Source organism: Dipteris shenzhenensis, chromosome 9 (genome assembly GCF_047967505.1).
Source record: "Dipteris shenzhenensis isolate YYH24624 ecotype China chromosome 9, Dip_SZ_1.0, whole genome shotgun sequence".
Taxonomy (NCBI): domain Eukaryota; kingdom Viridiplantae; phylum Streptophyta; class Polypodiopsida; order Gleicheniales; family Dipteridaceae; genus Dipteris; species Dipteris shenzhenensis.
The window spans coordinates 15,372,200-15,389,354 of NC_141604.1; the positions used below are offsets into that span (position 1 = coordinate 15,372,200).

The 17,155-nt window shown below is 45.2% G+C and overlaps 1 protein-coding gene across 2 annotated transcripts in view; it reads left to right on the forward strand.

The window, feature by feature from the left end:
- LOC147898263 (Translin family protein) overlaps positions 1-17,155 on the forward strand; it is a 163,803-nt gene that overhangs the window by 52,171 nt on the left and 94,477 nt on the right. For both annotated transcript variants that reach the window (XR_015541519.1, XM_087379078.1), the window contains exon 3: positions 2,651-2,730. Coding sequence is in view for 1 of the 2 variants with exons in the window: in XM_087379078.1 (XP_087235204.1) it covers positions 2,651-2,730 (80 nt within the window). In the remaining variant the exon portion in view is untranslated. The remainder of the gene's footprint in view (positions 1-2,650; positions 2,731-17,155) is intronic.

The following is a 17,155-nucleotide window of genomic DNA, read 5'->3' on the forward strand; positions in this document are numbered from 1 at the left end:
CGCAGTTAGAGGAGTTCTTTCAGGGTGGATTACCCCTTGAGACGACACAGTTAGAGTTGTTCTTTCAGGGTGGCTTCATACACCCTAGTAATTCTCTGTACGCAGCCCCAATCCTCTTTGTCAAGAAGAAGGTTGCAGAGCCAGGACGTGTGTGGATTACCACACATTGGACAAGCTAACAGTGAAGAGTAGGTTTCCAATGCCGAGGATCGACTACATTTTGGAGTGCCTTCCTCTCACATTCCATGAAATGATGGACAACCTAGGCATCGGATGGAAGTGAGGGGGTAATGGGGCCAAGGTATTCTCGAAGATTTATCTGAAGAGTAGGTACCATTAGATCCGGATTCACAAGCGGGATATCCTGAAGTTGGCCTTTGGCACAAAGAAGGCCCAGTACGAGTTCGTGGTGATGCCCTTTGGTTTCATGAAGGTGCCCACGGCATTCAGTCGCATGATGATGCAGATTTTCAAACCTCTGATCAGTAAAAGTGTCTTTGTCTTTTTAGATGACATTCTCATTCTTTCTAAGGTAAGAGTGATTGCCTACTGCTGCACCATGCTACACTGGTCAATTTTGAACCAAAATCCACCCAAAGCCCATGCAAATGTACTAATGAGCTCATAGTCTGCTGCTACCCTACCTTTGCATCCTATTTCTGCAGCACTTTTTATACTTTACTTGCCCTTTTCTGCACCAGGTCCTGGCCTTGAAGCCTTACACTAGATCTCGATTGACAGTAGGTGATTTAGGAATATTCATCACCTCAACTGCCCTCGAAATAACTACAGCAATTATTGTGCAATTATGGCATGCCCAAATATCAGTCCAAACAGACCATTTCAAACTGCGATGGGGTTTTGTACAGAAGCCAACCAATTGTCGTCTTTTTTTTCATGAAAACACCTACAATCCTCTACTGAAGACCTGTGAATTACTGTAGGAAGCTTCTGCCTTCTGTTTTCAACAATTAGATCTCAGTTTCCTGCTCTAATCAATCCGCAATCAAGGTACAAGTCCCCTCCTTGCAAGTTTCAGCACCCCCTCAGGGTTTCTTGCACAAAATCCTACTGCTGCGAACTATCCCAGCACCATACTCCAACAATTCGTTCAAATTCAAAGCTTGCAACATTTCAACAAGATGCAGAATCACTTTACTACATATCTGCCACCATCCGAACTTGCATACCTTGTAACTTCAACTGCATAGAGGGGGGCTCTGATAACAACTGAAACACCCGTGCTAGGATCTCGCCCTAAACACAGCCCGAACATGATTAGCAAAACCAAAATAAAGATCATTAGGTGATTCGCCTCCCAGCCACCCCCAAGAACGTGGCAGACTCCCACAAGAATTTGCTGCTCTGGCATCCCACACCAACTGGAACCGTCTGCTAGGAACCTTCAGCATAGTATCTCGTGATCTGCCATGTACAAGGCAGGAGTCTAGGCTCATGATGTGTCAACACACTAATGTAATCCCAATATAGCCTTGGCCACACTTATATAGAAGAGCATCCTGCTTTCTTAGAAAACGGCATGGCTAAATATAGTCAACTGGTCCCTTGCTATTGTTCTAAGTCCTCTAGCTCCACGTTAGTTGCTTTCCTTAGTCCCAGGGCCCTCGAACCCTGTTGGGTCAAGTCCACTAATCCAAGGATTAGCGACTAGGCTCATAACAAAGGGGTGGGGGAGGTTGCAAGGAGCTGCCCTAGCTCCTCTATATCGGAGAAACTTACAACTAATTCATTCCCTATCATTCATTAGAGGTCAAAATGATTTCAAGTGACCTTGCCCTGTCCAAACCTTTTTCATCATCACCTCTCTAATGGCCATGCCTTTGTTTGAAAGATGTGAGGCATCTATTCCTTCGTACTTCATCCCATCCCTCCTTGTTTTATACTAGCCTTTGTGTCTTCTTGCTTCCATTGTGTTATGGGCTGTTATATTTAGATCTATCTTAATAATTATGGTGCAATATTGGATATGCTGGCATTTTGCTTGATCAAAGGAGGCATACCTGCTCGACCTAGAATATTGAGCATAGTGTGTGCACCATAATTCCAGCTCTCGTGCGATGATTTTTCCTTTCACTGTTTGAACTAGGGTCTATGCCTTGCAAGCTGCAATTATCACTGGCTTTACTAGTATCGTGGATAAAAAGTTTAATCTTCTAGTTCTAAATGTGTAACTTGTATGCTCCTCATGCCTCACAATACTTCTATTAATTTGTGATTTTGTCAAACTCCAAACCTGTAAATGTCTATGACCAAAACTGTCAAACAATCATGACCTTTGTTTTCGTAATGTTTCCTTATTTGCATACTTGAAAACTGACTGAACTTGCTTAAGGCATCCAAATGTTTCTATTGACCATGTTTGTGTCTGCATGTAGCAGAAAAATTATTGTGTAATCAACAGCTTGGACTCCCTTTGTTGTGTGACGTCATCGTTTTGTAAATTGTCTAAAATAGGCCAAATATACGAGAGAGAGAGAGAGAGAGAGAGAGAGAGAGAGAGAGAGAGAGAGGTTTGGAGGGGGGTGTGAGGGGGATGTGTTGTTACTGTGTCTTGGTAGCTAAAAGGATGCAAGGGACAAGATAATAGAGTTTAGTGGTGCGTTTTTGAGATATGATTTTTAAATTGTAGCATGAGAAACGAGAAAGATTGGTGAAGGCAAGTCGTGATATTACTATGTACAGCAAGAAAGTCATATTTCAAGTTCACAGGTTAGGTTTCAAACCTTGTCAAACGTGCATGCCACTAATGTAAGGTCTATACGCTTTTTTGTTCCATTAGTGGCAGTATCTCAGTTTTATAATCTTATATGTCCTTTTAACATGATAGTGCTGAATCTGTTTAAGAAAGGCAAGAGATTACCATGTTTTATGCAGATACGGGTCATTCGAATCTTGATGCTTCTTTTGTTGATTAAAACTAGAAGTTGAACATTACGTCTTTAATAGAAATATTCCCACTATGAGAATCAAGGCCTGCTAATAGTGTGAAGTGAACTTGGGGTCCCTGTCTGAGGTAATGGTGTGAGGTAAACCTCCAATTTGATGCCAATACCAAATGAACAGCAAGCGATGTCTTCTACGGTGGCTGTCTGTTTGCAAGGTACAAGCATACAAAATTTACTAAAACGATTGACAATAGTCATGGATTGCGTGTTACGCGTACTTGCAGTTGCTGGAAGAGGTCCCACGAAGTCCATGGAATTGTCTTGAAAGGGTCCTTTAGGAATGGGTAGTGGCTTGAGTGAGCCTACCGCTTTCATGTGGGAGATTTTAACCTTTTGACGAACTTGCAACTTTGAACATGGCATTAAATGTCCTTCTTCATCTTTGGCCAATAAAATAAGCACTCTAACTTCTCCAAAGTGCTGTTGATGCCCCTATGGCCACCTATAAGGGAGTCATGGAATGTGATCCCCTATACACAAACAACAATTGTTCTCCTACCTCCGGGGCACTCCCAAAACACTTAGCTTGTGTGCTTTCTATGAGCTAAGGTGGGTCGTGCCCCACAAACAGACCTTCAAGCTGACCCTCTCGGACAGCCCCAAGTAAGGCAGTGCCTGACCTAGATACTTGACCTCCTTGCTGCTCCGAAACACACCCAATGGTGATGCCCAAGCGCACTGTCACGATGGCGTGAGTTTTGTACTTGCATGTGGGCCCGACACTGGGAATTTAGTGGTGTGCAAGATTCTTCCTAGATAATTGTGCCTTAGGTGCAAATGAGAGGTCTAGGGCCAAGAGGGGCCCAAAGTACCTTAGTAATTGAAGTTGGTCATTGGTGGGTTTTTAAAAAAGGTCCCACTAGAGGGAGCCTAGGGGAAAATTAAAGCCCTTGGGGCAGGCAAGCTAAGACGTGGGCTGCCACGTGGCATGCCCATGCAATTACTTTTGGAAAGGAAGGCCTCAAGGAAAAAAATGGCGACGGGAACTCACGGGCTGAGGGGGTGCCGAATAATGGAGAAGGCGTGAGCTTGGAAGCTTGAGGATCACGTACGAAAGCTAAGGCACGGGCTGGCCATCATGTGGGTTGGAAGGAAGAGCTCGTTGGGTAATTGCGTACGAAAGATCCCGAGCAAGTATTTGCTGTAGTGCGGCCTATGTAAGGGCAGTGTATGGGCACCCCTCAGGAGATAAAGCCAGCTGTACGGGTTGTGTATGGGCGCATGTAGACGGGTGATGCTCATGGTCGTACAACCTGTACGGAACTCTTATTATGACTGCACATAGTTTGTTTGGTTGTTGCTGGTACTGTACTATACGGATTGTTGTACGCTGCATTAATGGCTGTACGGACTGTAGTACACTACATTAGTTGTTGTATGGACTTATATTTAAGCACGGTATCCTTTGGCTGCTGTTGAAGGTTCATACGTGGCTTGCTTGGCAAAATTGATTGTTCATATACGTATCCATCGTACAACTTGTACGGACCTGTGAAGGGGTTGGTGCTGGTCAGCCGTACAATTCATGTGGGCTGTTTGCAGTGGTCTTGGGCTACGTGCACGGGCATTTGAGCTAAGGATGCTTGGGGCAGCTAGCTAAGTGGCAGTGTGTATAGAAAGCCATTCGGGTGATGTGCATTGGCTCGTGGATGAGCTTGGGTTGAGCTCTAGGTTGTTAAAGGGATCACTTATGCTTTGTAGTGATTGCCCGTGAGCATTGGCCTGCATTTTTGGAGAGTCTTGCTTGGCAGGATGGTTCACAATGAATGCTTGTAGAGTAAGTTCATGCTTTTGAACATTGTGGATAGATCAATTATGCTTTCACCCATTGTTTGGGTATTCCAGTAGGCCAGTGGACAGTGGTGATTGTCTGGGGAGTGTGTGATCCTGCATGGGCTGCTAGTAACAACTCCCGGGTTTTAATGCAGGTGTTTGCATTGAGAATGGATGCCTATGGTCACATGGGTGTGAGAGTAGAGCCCTGCAGGGCTAGTGTTTGTGATAGTGATGCCTATTGAGAGTGGGAAGAGCACTGAATGGGAGTGAGATTGTACTTATTGTGTAATCTATTTGCTGGACCCTTCAATTAATAAAGAAATACGGAAAGGGGCGCTAAGGCTGTGGGGCCAATCTGTGTCTTTGTATTTGACCAGGAGCACTCTTGCTCCCCCAATCTGTGTTCTGAAGTGTTTGCTGAGTATCTTAATGTGAAGGCTTATGGCTGGTTAGTTGTTTTACCACCCTCTTGTTGGCCTTGAGGCTGGTTTCATGGTTCCTTTGCTGGGACATCACCATCTTTCTTAAGGAGGTGAGCCTGTGATTGTCTTTGGTAAAGTGTTTCTTGCTGTAATTGGATTACAGCGAGAAGAAAATCAGCAAATATGTCTTTGACAGATAATGATTGGGATATGGAGGGGTAGTCCTCCTAGGATGAGCAAGAAGAGCATTCTATGCATGAGGGAGCCTCCCAGGTTGACCAAAAGATTGAGGCACAACAAGCTGTAAACCCTTTTGGTGTGAGTGCCTCTCAGTGAAAAGGGTAAAAAGAGGCTGAGGATGCAAAGGATGCTGATGCTATCTTTAAGGCACAGTTAGTGAGGGCTGTGGGAAGACTTACGCAGCTCACGAAGGACCCAAGGTTCTTTGAGTTTATTGCACTCCTTTGAGATCTAAGGAGAGAAAGAAGCATTCTCATGCAGGGGAGCCGAGTGGGGTTCAAAAACAATCATTTGCCATCGGATAGACAGCCTCCAGTAATGTCAAATGTACAGGGAGTTGCGCAACCCTTTCAAGGTCTTGGTATGGTTATGCATGGACAAGGGACTGATTTTCAGAATTTAAATCAAGGGCAGCAGGTTTTTCCCCAACCCTTTTTGCATCCAGGGTATTTTGGTGGGGGTTCAGTATTTCAAGCGATGGCTGGTCAAGTTAACGATGGCCAAGGCACGCTTGGAAATTACCCTGTTGGTTTTCAGCCAGGGATGCAAGGCAATGTATTTGGGGATATGCAGCCCGCAATTCCTAACATGATCTATGGCAATATTGGCATGCAGCCAAGAATGCAAAGTGGAAGGTCAGGGACCTTTGGGGCTCCTACATGTATGTTTGGTATGCGTAGGGCTGGTTTGACAAATCCTCTAATGGGTAGTGGCCAGCCTCCATTTTTGCGGCCGCATGTGTTGATAATCTGACACCCAAAGGAAAGGTAAAGGATTACAAGGAGGGTGGTGTAGTAGTGAAGTTTGAGACCTTTAATGGGGCTCAGGAAAGGTTGAAGGCTCTAACTTTTGTATAGTAGCTTGATGCAGCCTTCTCAGGGGGGAACTTCACAGAGTGACCAAAAATGCGAAAGGCAGCCACCTTCCTACAATGGTGACAAATTTGTTGCTCCAAAATAGAGCACCCACGAGTTGGGTTCAGTTCAAGCAGGTGTTTTCAGCTACTTGGTTGACCACTACCTTTGAGGTAGATGTTATGACAGCATGGCACGAGTTGGATGCAGCCAATTGTCATAACTCGGAAGAATATAATAAAAAGTTTTGGGAAGCTCTTATAGGCATGTACCCTTGTCAGAACAAATTGAAAAATATTGTTTTGGGCTGCCAAAGGAAATTAGGGACTAATGTACTAAAACAAGGGTTACCAACATGTCTCAGCTCATTGAGAATGCTACTACAGCTGATGCGTTGCTGTTGGGAAAAACCAGCGGGTGTAAAAGCAGTAAGTCCGAGAATTTCAAGAAAGCAGGGAGGCCAGGGAATGCTTCCAAGCCTCCTTTTACCAAAGGGAAGAAGCATGGTAGGTCAGGTTCTAATTTGCTGTCATGTGAGGAAAGGAAAGCCTTGATGGAGGCTAACACATGCTTTCACTGTAAAGAAGAGGACCATGTGGCACGAGATTTCCCAAAATGCAAGCTTAAAGGGAAAGTTGATGATAGGGAAGAGAAAAAAGGCAAGAAGCCTAAACCATCTGCGGGGTTAATGCTTGATGTTATCAGTGAGCAGCCTAATGGTGATGCTATAGAGCTTTGCAAGGCATGGGGCAAAGTGAGGGGTCAAATGACATTGATTTTCTTTGACCTAGGTGCTCGTGCAAATTTTATTTCTCGAGAATTGGTAGGCAAACTTGGAATCCGTGCAGAGGAGATGGGGCCTATGAGTGAGGCAGGCTTGGCCTGTCCTGGGTTTAGTGATCCAGATCCGGTTACTCCTATCATTGGAAAGCTCCGGTTTTGTTAGTGCAAAAGGGTGATTGTTCTTGGAGAATGTGCATTGATTATTGTGCACTGAACAAGATAACCATAAAAAACAGATTTCCAATTCGAAGAGTTGATGATATCTTGGATAGATTGGAAGGGTCAGCCATTTTCAATTTTATGATATGAATGTGTGATGATGTGATTATTTGGAAATAAATCCTTGTGTGATGAGAATTTTATTCAGTTGGACAGTCTCCACTCACTTAAAGTAGAGCATTCGCAATGCTTCTCTCACTTTATTCCAACCCTTATCCTTATCATCTCCACTCACTTAAAGTAGAGCATTCAATCTCCACTCGCTTTATTCCAACCCTTATCCTTATCATAGTGAACACATCGTGCCTCTCACTTTATTCCAACCCTTATCCTTATCGTAGTGAACACATCGTGCCTTAGTGCACTTGTATTCTTCCATCCTAGTCCTTCCACAAACACTCTCTTATTTCTTACATCCTAGTCCTTCTGAGTAACTTGTATTCTTCTATCCTAGTCCTTCCGCAAACACTCTCAGAGTCTTCTTTCATCCATCCTGATAACCAAGTATTGGAAAGACAGGTTGTGTGCATCTTGGAAATGAATATGCATGTGACATAGTGGGAGTAGGTGACATAAAGTTTTCTTTTGTAAATGGGTCTGCATTTATTTTGAAAAATGTAAGACATGTGCCTAAGCTGACCAAGAGTCTCATTTCAACGGGTCAGCTAGATGATATTGGTTTTCAGACCATCTTTGGTTCTGGGAGTTGAAAAATTCAGAAGGGCTCTATGCTTTTGGCTAGGGGAACCAAGTGTGGGACTTTGTATCCCTTGTATGTATCAGGGGTGTTTAATCATGTTGTTGCAATAACCGAGCACTTCTTTATGGCATTGCCGGTTGGGCCATATGAGCCAAAATGGAATGAAACTCTTATGCCATTTGGGTTATGTATCGCATTTAAGTTTATGTGATTTTGAATTTTGTGAGCACTATTTCTATGGGAAGCATACTAAATCAGCCCATAAAAGAAGGGAAAAGAAAGAGTTTGAAAAGCTTGATTTGGTGCATTCAGACGTATGTGGTCCAATGTCTACATGGTCATTAGGTGGGGTTGAATACTATGTGACATTCATTGATGATGCAACTACGAAAGTGTGGGCTTATGCTATAGCTCGGAAGAGTGATGTGTTCCAGGTATTTTAGAATTGACTAGCCTTGGTTGAGAATTAGTCAAGTAGAACACTTAAATGCCTACGAACTGATAATGGCAGAGAGCATCTCTCTCATGACTTTCAGCATTTTTGTGACACACGTGGGATTAAGAGGGATCTTACATCCCCTTGTACTCGAGAGCAAAATCCAGTTGCAAAAAAGATGAACCGTACCATTCAAGAAAGGTTGCAATGCATGCTTTCCAATGCAAGTCTTTTTGGTGGTTTTTGGGTTGAGGCAATGAAGACTGCAGTGCACGTGATCAATAGATCACCTAGTAAGAGTTTGGATGGTGGTAATTCTGAAGAGGCATGGGGTGGTAAGAAGCCCCTCTTACACTCATTTGCGTATATTTGGGTGTGAGGCATATGCACAGGTGCCAAAAGAGCTTCGAAAGAAGCTAGATCCTAAGTCTAGGAAGTGTATCTTTCTGGGTTATGGTGAAAGTGGAGAGATGGGCTTTCGTCTCTGGGATCTAGAAGCAAAGAAGATCGTACGTAGTCATGATGTAGTCTTCAATGAGAAGAAGATGCATAAGGTACCCATGAGGGATATGGAAATGAGGAGAATCACTTTCCAGGACGTGAATCCACCTGCATATGTTGATAGACAGCAAGCTGTCCATGCACCAAATGTGCAAGAAATGGTACCACCAAGTACTCCCATAGGTATACAATCAAGGGTAAATGATGGATCATCTATTGGTGGAAATGATGAGCCAAATATGGCTGATATGCAGGTGGGACAGCAAGCTGAAATGCCCTTGAGAAGATCATCTAGAGTGTCTAGACCGCCTGATAGGTTTATTCCAGGGATAGACTATGTGATGCTTACTGATTGCGGGGAGCCTTCTTGCTACAGAGAGGCTATGATGCGTGAGGATCAACGCAAGTGGGAGTATGCTATGCAATCAGAGATGAGTTCACTTATGAAGAATAAGACTTGGGACTTGGTTTCTTTGCCACATGGAAAGAAAGCATTGCCTTGTAAATGGGTCTACAAGATGAAGGTCACAGGTGATGATGTGTCTAGGTACAAGGCCCGTTTGGTCGCTAAAGGGTTCAAGCAAGAGAAGGGTGTGGACTTTGATGAGATATTCTCTCCGGTTGTGAAGATGACCACACTTAGATGCATGCTTGGCCTAGTGGCAACAGAGGATATGGAGCTTATGCAGATGGATGTTAAGACAGCTTTCTTGCATGCGGATCTGCATGAGAAAATTTACATGGTGCAGCCGGAAGGCTTTGAAGAAAAGGACAAAGAGCATTTAGTTTACAAGCTGAAGAAGAGTCTCTATGGTCTTAAGTAAGCGCCTAGAGAATGGTATCAAAAGTCTGATGCTTTCATTCGGTCCCAGGGTTTTAGGAGGAGTGAAATTGATCACTGCCTCTACACTAAAAGGGCTAAGGATAATAGCCTGTTACTTCTGGCACTATATGTGGATGATATGCTATTGGCTAGCAAGAATACTTATGAGTTAGATACATTAAAGGCCAAGTTGCATGAGGCCTTTGATATGAAGGATTTGGGACTTGCAGGTCATATTCTTGGTATGCGCATCACGCGTGATCGCTTATGAGCTAGATGCATTAAAGTCCAAGTTGCATGAGGCCTTTGATATCAAGGATTTGGGACTTGCAGGTCATATTCTTGGTATGCGCATCACGCGTGATCGGAGTAGGAAACTCCTTTGGCTTTGACAGAAGGAGTATGTTACAAAAGTATTGCAGCATTTCAATATGGAGGGGGGGAAGGCAGTGAGTACTCCATTGCCTTCATATGTGAAACTGAGTCATACAGATAGTCCCAAATCAGATGAGGAGAGGGTCATGATGGCCAAGGTTCCTTATGCATCAACGGTGGGGAGTCTTATGTATGCTATGATAGCTACTAGACCAGACATTGCATTTGTAGTGGGAGTTGTTAGCCGCTATATGGCTAATCCAAGAAAGAGGCATTAGGAGGCAGTTAAGTGCATCATGAGGTACATGAAGGATATTAAGGAGATGTACATTTGCTTTGGTAGAGGAGACATGTGTGTACTTGGGTACATAGATTCAGACTATGCAGGGCATCTGGATAGTAGGAGATCCACTTCTGGTTATGTGTTCACCATTGCAGGTGGTGCAGTGTCGTGGATGTCTCGCGCACAGAAGTGTGTTGCTTTGTCTACCACAAAGGCTGAGTATGTTGTAGCCACAGAGGGTTGCAAGGAGGCTATATGGCTTGATCGGCTAGTGGGAGACATTGAGGCCAGATACCATTTCATCAGAGAGGTACTTGAGGACAAGCGCATAGAGCTTGTCAAGGTTCATACTGATGATAACCCTGCAGATATGTTGACGATGAGTCTACCTAGTCAGTGGTTTGAGTATTGTCGTGTATTGATGGGCATTGGATAGTATGCTCACTAGTTGTTCTGCCTTAAAAGGCACATTGTCCTTTAAGGTGGGAGGTTGTGGGGGTTAAAGGTCTCTGTGCCTTTACCTCGGTTATGTACAATACTCAAACACATATATAAATGAATGAAAAGGAAGATTAGGGTGTTCTGCACCCACCAAAAACTTGTGTAGCTCTTTGTTTCTCTCTTTCCCTCTTCCGTTCTGCTTCCGTTGAGTGCACTCTCAGAACAGAGCTAAGCAAAATTTGGAGATAAAGAGAGTAGAAATGAAGAAGAAGATAGAAATGAAGAAGAAGATGGAGGGTGGAGAAGAAGATGATGAGGTGGCATATTGAAGCTACAATGGGCTAGGGACTCAAGGAGACTCTGATACCAAATGTTGGAACTTGGGGAGAGAGGAGAGCCTCATCATGGAGGTGAGTGAGAACACATGAGATATAGCAATGGGTGTTCTATTCATTGTGAGAGGGAAGTCCCTCTTTTATAGAAATGGAGAGAGGGTGGCCTAAATTAATGGCACCTCTCTTACATCAAAGGAAGTAGCTCCTAAATCATAGGAACTTCACAATCATAGGCACCACCCCATTTGGGGGCCTTTTTATTACATCATCACCTGTGTCATGGTCTATGGCACTAAGTGTGCCTCTTCTACACACATACACACAACCATATGATTGCTAGTGGATGCACACATGCTCCTAGCAAGCCCTTGATCACACATATCCCAGCAGGTGTTCGCACTGAGAATGGATGCCTATGGTCACATGGGTGTGAGAGCAGAGCCCTGCAAGGCTAGTGTTTGTGATACTGATGCCTATTGAGAGTGGGAAGAGCACTGAATGCGAGTGAGATTGTACTTATTATGTAATCTATTTGCTGGACCCTTCAATCAACAAAGAAAAACCAAAAAGGGCGCCAAGGCTTTGGGGCTAGTCTGTGTCTTTGTATTTGATCAGGAGCACTCTAGCTCCCCCAATCTGTGTTCTGAAGTGTTTGCTGAGTATCTTAATGTGAAGGCTTATGGTTGGTTAGTTGTTTTACCACCCTCTTGTTGGCCTTGAGGCTGGTTTCACGCCCCCTTTTGATCCATCCTCCTTGCTGCCCTGATAGACAGCCAAGGGTGAAGACAACTTGGAGCTTTGTCTGCTGCACTAAGCCTGATCCTTTGCTGCTCCAATTCCTTCTGGATGAAGCCCGAATTTTGGCTGAGGTGCTGCTCCAACCTGCTCTCTGAATGGATGAGAAATGAGCCCAAGGGACTCTTCTTTTATAGGCCCCAAGGGCCCCGACCCAGACAGGCTGACCCCTCAGTCTGTGCGCTACAGCCCCACATGCAGCCACTTGGCTGCCTGTTGGTCACGCCTAGCCATGTGACAATCTGCTAGTGGCCCAGGCCTCGCTCAGCCCCAAGTCGACATCTTTTCTAGGCCCAATCCAGGTCATAACCTGCTCCAGCGAGTCACCTATCAGATCTGGGCATTCTGCCTGTGTTCTTGGCATTCTCCTGCCCTGGATTCTCTGCCATGGCCCCGTACTGACACCTGCAGCCACCTACTTGTTTCAAGTCAGCCCGAGCTACCACGCCTTCCTGTCTGTCGAGAGCGTGCATGCAGACTTGCAGTTCTGTTCCGGGTCTGATGCAAGCCTTGTGCTAGGCTGTGCACCTATGTGCTCCCCATGTGGCAACCCATGAATTTTCTTTTTTATGTTTGTATGCTGCCCACATACAGCCAATGTGCTGTCCATGTGGCAGCCCCAAATCCATTGTCAGAGCAGTCCATGTGGCAGGCTGAAATACTGCTACATGGCATCCAACAATCCCTGGTCCACCTCCCCCATGCTCTCCTCATATGGGGACTTACAAAGGGGGAGGTGACCACTTAATCTCCAACACTCCTTTTCACTGACACAGAGTGGGCCATCCCAACCTGTTGATGTAGATACTCCATCAGCTCCCATGGCGAGGCCCTATGGATCAACTTGGAGTCGTTGTCGACCCTTGTCTTTCTCATCTAGCTCCAGCTCTCCATAAACGAACCACCCTGGTACACAGGTCCAACCCAAATAGAATTCCAGAATACTTGGACCATGAGCTCCCAATGAGCTCTCAAACAAGTACCACTTTGGCTTCAGCACACTGTGTCTTCTTGTAAGTGTCCCTGTCTCCACCACTGAGGTTGAGGCTTCAACAGATCCACTATCTTCACCTTCTGGTACCTTGCTTCCGAGATTCAGAGAAGCACCAAGCCTTCCCCCTCTAACTTCCAAGAAATCATAACCTTCCAATCTCTCATCACTTGAGAAATGCAAAGCTCAAAATCTTCCCAAAACAAGTTTTAAGGCTCAAATGAGTACATAAGGAACGCACATACTAGATCATCCATTGCTTGTTTGTTTGCATTGAATGCAAACCATGCACGTTATGGAGGCACACTCAGCCACATGTGTAACTTTGTAATTGTTGGAATGGTCACCTCCCCATCTGTAAGCCCCCATATGAGGAGAGCATGGGGGAGGGAGACCTAGGGCATGTGCCCAAAAGACTCATGGTGGAGAGGGGGCTGCCACATGGGCAGCACCTCATAGGGAAAGGGCTAAAGGGGCTGTCACATGGGCAGCACATGGGCTGCCATGTGGGCAGCACAGCAGCCTGGCAGAGGCGCCTCAAGGACTGTGCATACGGGCTGGAACAGGCCCCTTACAGAGGCGCATAGGAGGAGGCGACAGGTGGCGCAGCTAAGGCACACACGTGTGGGCAGTTCAGGGTGCCAGAAAGGGGCACAGCAGAGGCGGGTGTACCAGCAGCAGGGTCGGCCATCCTGGTTGAGCTGGTTGGGCTGGGAGCCAGCCAACCAAGCCTTATATGGGCAGACAGAAGGGGCTGGGACTCTGCCTTGGAAGGAGGGCTAAAGCCCTTGGAGTGTGGGCCGGACCTGGAAAAGAGGGCCCTAAAAGGGGCTGCCTACAGCAAGTATTCCCACAAACCAGGGTCGGCCCAAACAGACCCTGAAGTTGGCCAGTTTGGGTCGGCTATTTTGAGTATGGCTTTGCCCTATAAAAGGGGCCCCTAGGGGCCTCCACACTCATCACTTGGAGCGGCCCTCAGGACAGCAGATAGGAGCAGCAAAGGGGGAGCCTTAGGCCTACATTCAGGAGGACAAGGTGACCTAGGAGAAGCTGCAGACTGAGCTAGAGTGGCTGCCCACCTAGGCTGGCTTCCAAACAGCAAGGTGGAAGGGATCTAGACAGAGAGTCTACATATGCTCGAGGTGGAGCACATGGGCTTAGAGATCTGTAAGCCATCTTATCCCGGTCGTATTGATGACCTCTGGGCCCTGGTATGTGCTATGTAGCTTTAGTTATTGGCATTTAGGTCACCTAGTACTTTGTGTCTTATGACACCTAGTCCTAGTGGTACCACTAGGACACTAGGTCCTAGGGTTCTCTTTTATTGTACCTTGTACTTTCATTTTCATTGTTGTTGATGTGACGGCTTCCACTCCTTGCTCCACTCTTTTGCATCCTTTTGCTTCCGTGAGCCTACAGTGGTATAAGAGCAGGTTATCCTGCTTGTGAGCTTGACCCTCTCCATTCCAAGCTTGGGAGATCTAGTCTGAACAGCTCTTCCTACTACGCCGTTCATCCAATGCCGCTCTAGCCCGTACAACCTGCCGTACAAGTTCCCGTGAACAAGTTCGTACAGCCATTGTGGGCTGTTCTGTATGTCTGTACCAGGCCCAGTTGCCCTATGTTGTACTACAGTTCTTGCGCTGTACTACAGCCCAGCTCATTGTCTGTACTTGCACGCAGAACGTAGAGTCACCAGACCGTACAACGATATGCTCACCCTTCCGTACTTGCTAGTCGCCAATCGTACACTGTACAGAACATTTCTGTACAGGTCGTCATCCAACTGCACATGCGCGCAAGTAGTCATACAGCGTCCGTACGTTGTACAGATTTCGAAACTGCAGCCTGTCCGTACACTGCAGATGCCCGTACATAACTGCTCCGACTGATGACGGGCACACGTCCGTACAACGCGCACAGGTCAAGTCCATACGGTATGGACTGTTTCGTGCATTTTTTGGGGTTCTTTACAGGCTCATTGCAATTTTGGAGCAAAGATTTGGGACTTTTGCCAGTAGGCAGCCATTTTGCAGATAAATCTGCAGATTTGGAATTTCTCCCCCAAATTTGGGGCTTTTGCATTTGGGCTACGATTTTGCAAGTAGATTGCAGATTTGTAGACAATTTGGGGCTTTTCTTGAATTTTCCCTATTTTGGCTCAGTTTTGCTCTACAAATTGGGGCTTTTGGGTCTATTGCAGGGAGATTGCACGATACTTTCAGATTTGCAGTGAAATTGGCAAGAAATTGTAGGCCATTTGATCACATTTGCAAATTACAGCTTAATTTGGGGTTTTTCTAGATTTGGACAGCAAGTCCTATTTTTTTGCAGTTGCAAGCCTTGAGGCTATCTTTTGGGTCACTTTGTCAGTGCATTTTTGACTTGTCCTATTTGCAATGGTTGGTAACAATCATGATTTATTTGGCATTCTTCATGAAGATGATAAGTTGGATGGCACCAACTATCTGATGTGGTCTTATCTCATGAAACATATTCTTGTTGAAAGAATTTTTTGGAACATTGTTTCTGGGATTGATCTGGGGCCAGCCAATGCTGCAGTGGCTGCCCCTAATGCTGGTCCCTCTGCAGGGGGGACTCCTGATGCTTTATCCCCTGCTCCTCCAACTCAGAAACAAACAAGATGGGATGTGAGAGATGCAAATGCACATTCCTGTATTGCTTTATCATGCAAGAGAATCATAATTCCACACATCCGGTCATGCAGGACAGTAAAAGATGCTTGGGACAAATTGGCTTCTCTTTATCAGATTTGCAATGAGGCGCGTATTGCATATTTAAGAAGGCAATTGCAGGAAGTCAGCATGAATGAAGGTGACTCTATGGATGCATACTTGACGAAGGTCAAGGACCTCATGGAACAACCTGTCAATATTGATGAGGTGGTGCCAAATTCTCAGCTTGTTAGTACCACATTGAATGGGCTGCCAGATACATATCAAGGGTTTGCTACAACTCTTCGACTAGTGGCCATGGGTAATCCAGACCACTACTTCTTTGATCAGTTAGTCACTTTGCTTTTGCAGGAAGAGCAAAGTCGTGCTAATAGGCAAGCTACTATTCCTGATCATGCATTTGCTTCACAGCAGAAAGGAAAAGGCAAGGCTTCCAAGCCTAAATATGCGCCTAACAGTGGCAATTCCTCCAATGTATCTCAAAATACAGCAGATAAGTCAAAGAAGAAAAGATGCAACTATTGTCGCAAGCCAGGGCATGAAATTTCAGAATGCAGAAAGCGCATTGCTTCGGAGAAGAAGAAAGTAGGATTGACAGTAAATGCCTCACATGCAATTGAATCCCATGAGCCAGCAGATGCCTCACATGCACATGCTCTCCAAGATGATTGGGCATGGGCTGTCCATTGCTCTTTTGATCCCTCCAAAGTTGATGCATTCTTTTCTGCTAATGATGCTCAGTCTTGGTATTTTGATAGTGGTGCTTCCAAGCACGTAACCTCTTGCAGACAGTTGTTTCATTCCTTAGCTAATGCTTCTTGAGGGGGGACTGTCACATGTGCTAATAATGCTTCCTACGCTATAAAAGGAATTGGAGATGTGCAGCTCACATCCATTTCAAGCCATCTTGTCACTTTGACAAATGTTCTTTTTGTGCTTGGAATTGAATTCAACTTGATTTCAATTTCAGCAATTGCCACTTAAGGTCTCAGAGTGATATTTGATGGATACAGATGCTTAGTATATGATCTTTGTGATGACAATGCCATAGTTCTCACTGGCACTTTGCAAAAGGGGCTTTATCACCTTGATCATCACTCAGCTGCATTTTCTATTAAAGCATTTGCTATTTCAGATTCACAGCTTGCTGAAACTCATCTTTGGCATGAGAGAATGGGTCATCTCAATTATAGAGCTCTTGCCAAGTTACATTCACAGGGCATGGCAAATGATGTACCTCAAACTCACAGTTTCCAAACATGTGTGTGAGGGTTGTCTTTTGGGTAAGATGCATCGGTTTCCTTTTCAAAAGGATTGTCCAAAATTCTCACAAGGGAAATTGCAGCTAGTGCACAGTGATGTCTGTGGCCCAATGAGGAAAAATGCCATTGGAGGGTACAAATATTTCATGACTCTAATTGATGACTTCACAAGATATTGCTGGGTATATGCTTTAAAAGCCAAATCTGAAGTGTTCTCATGCTTTCAGAGGTGGTTGAATATGGTTGAGAATAAATCA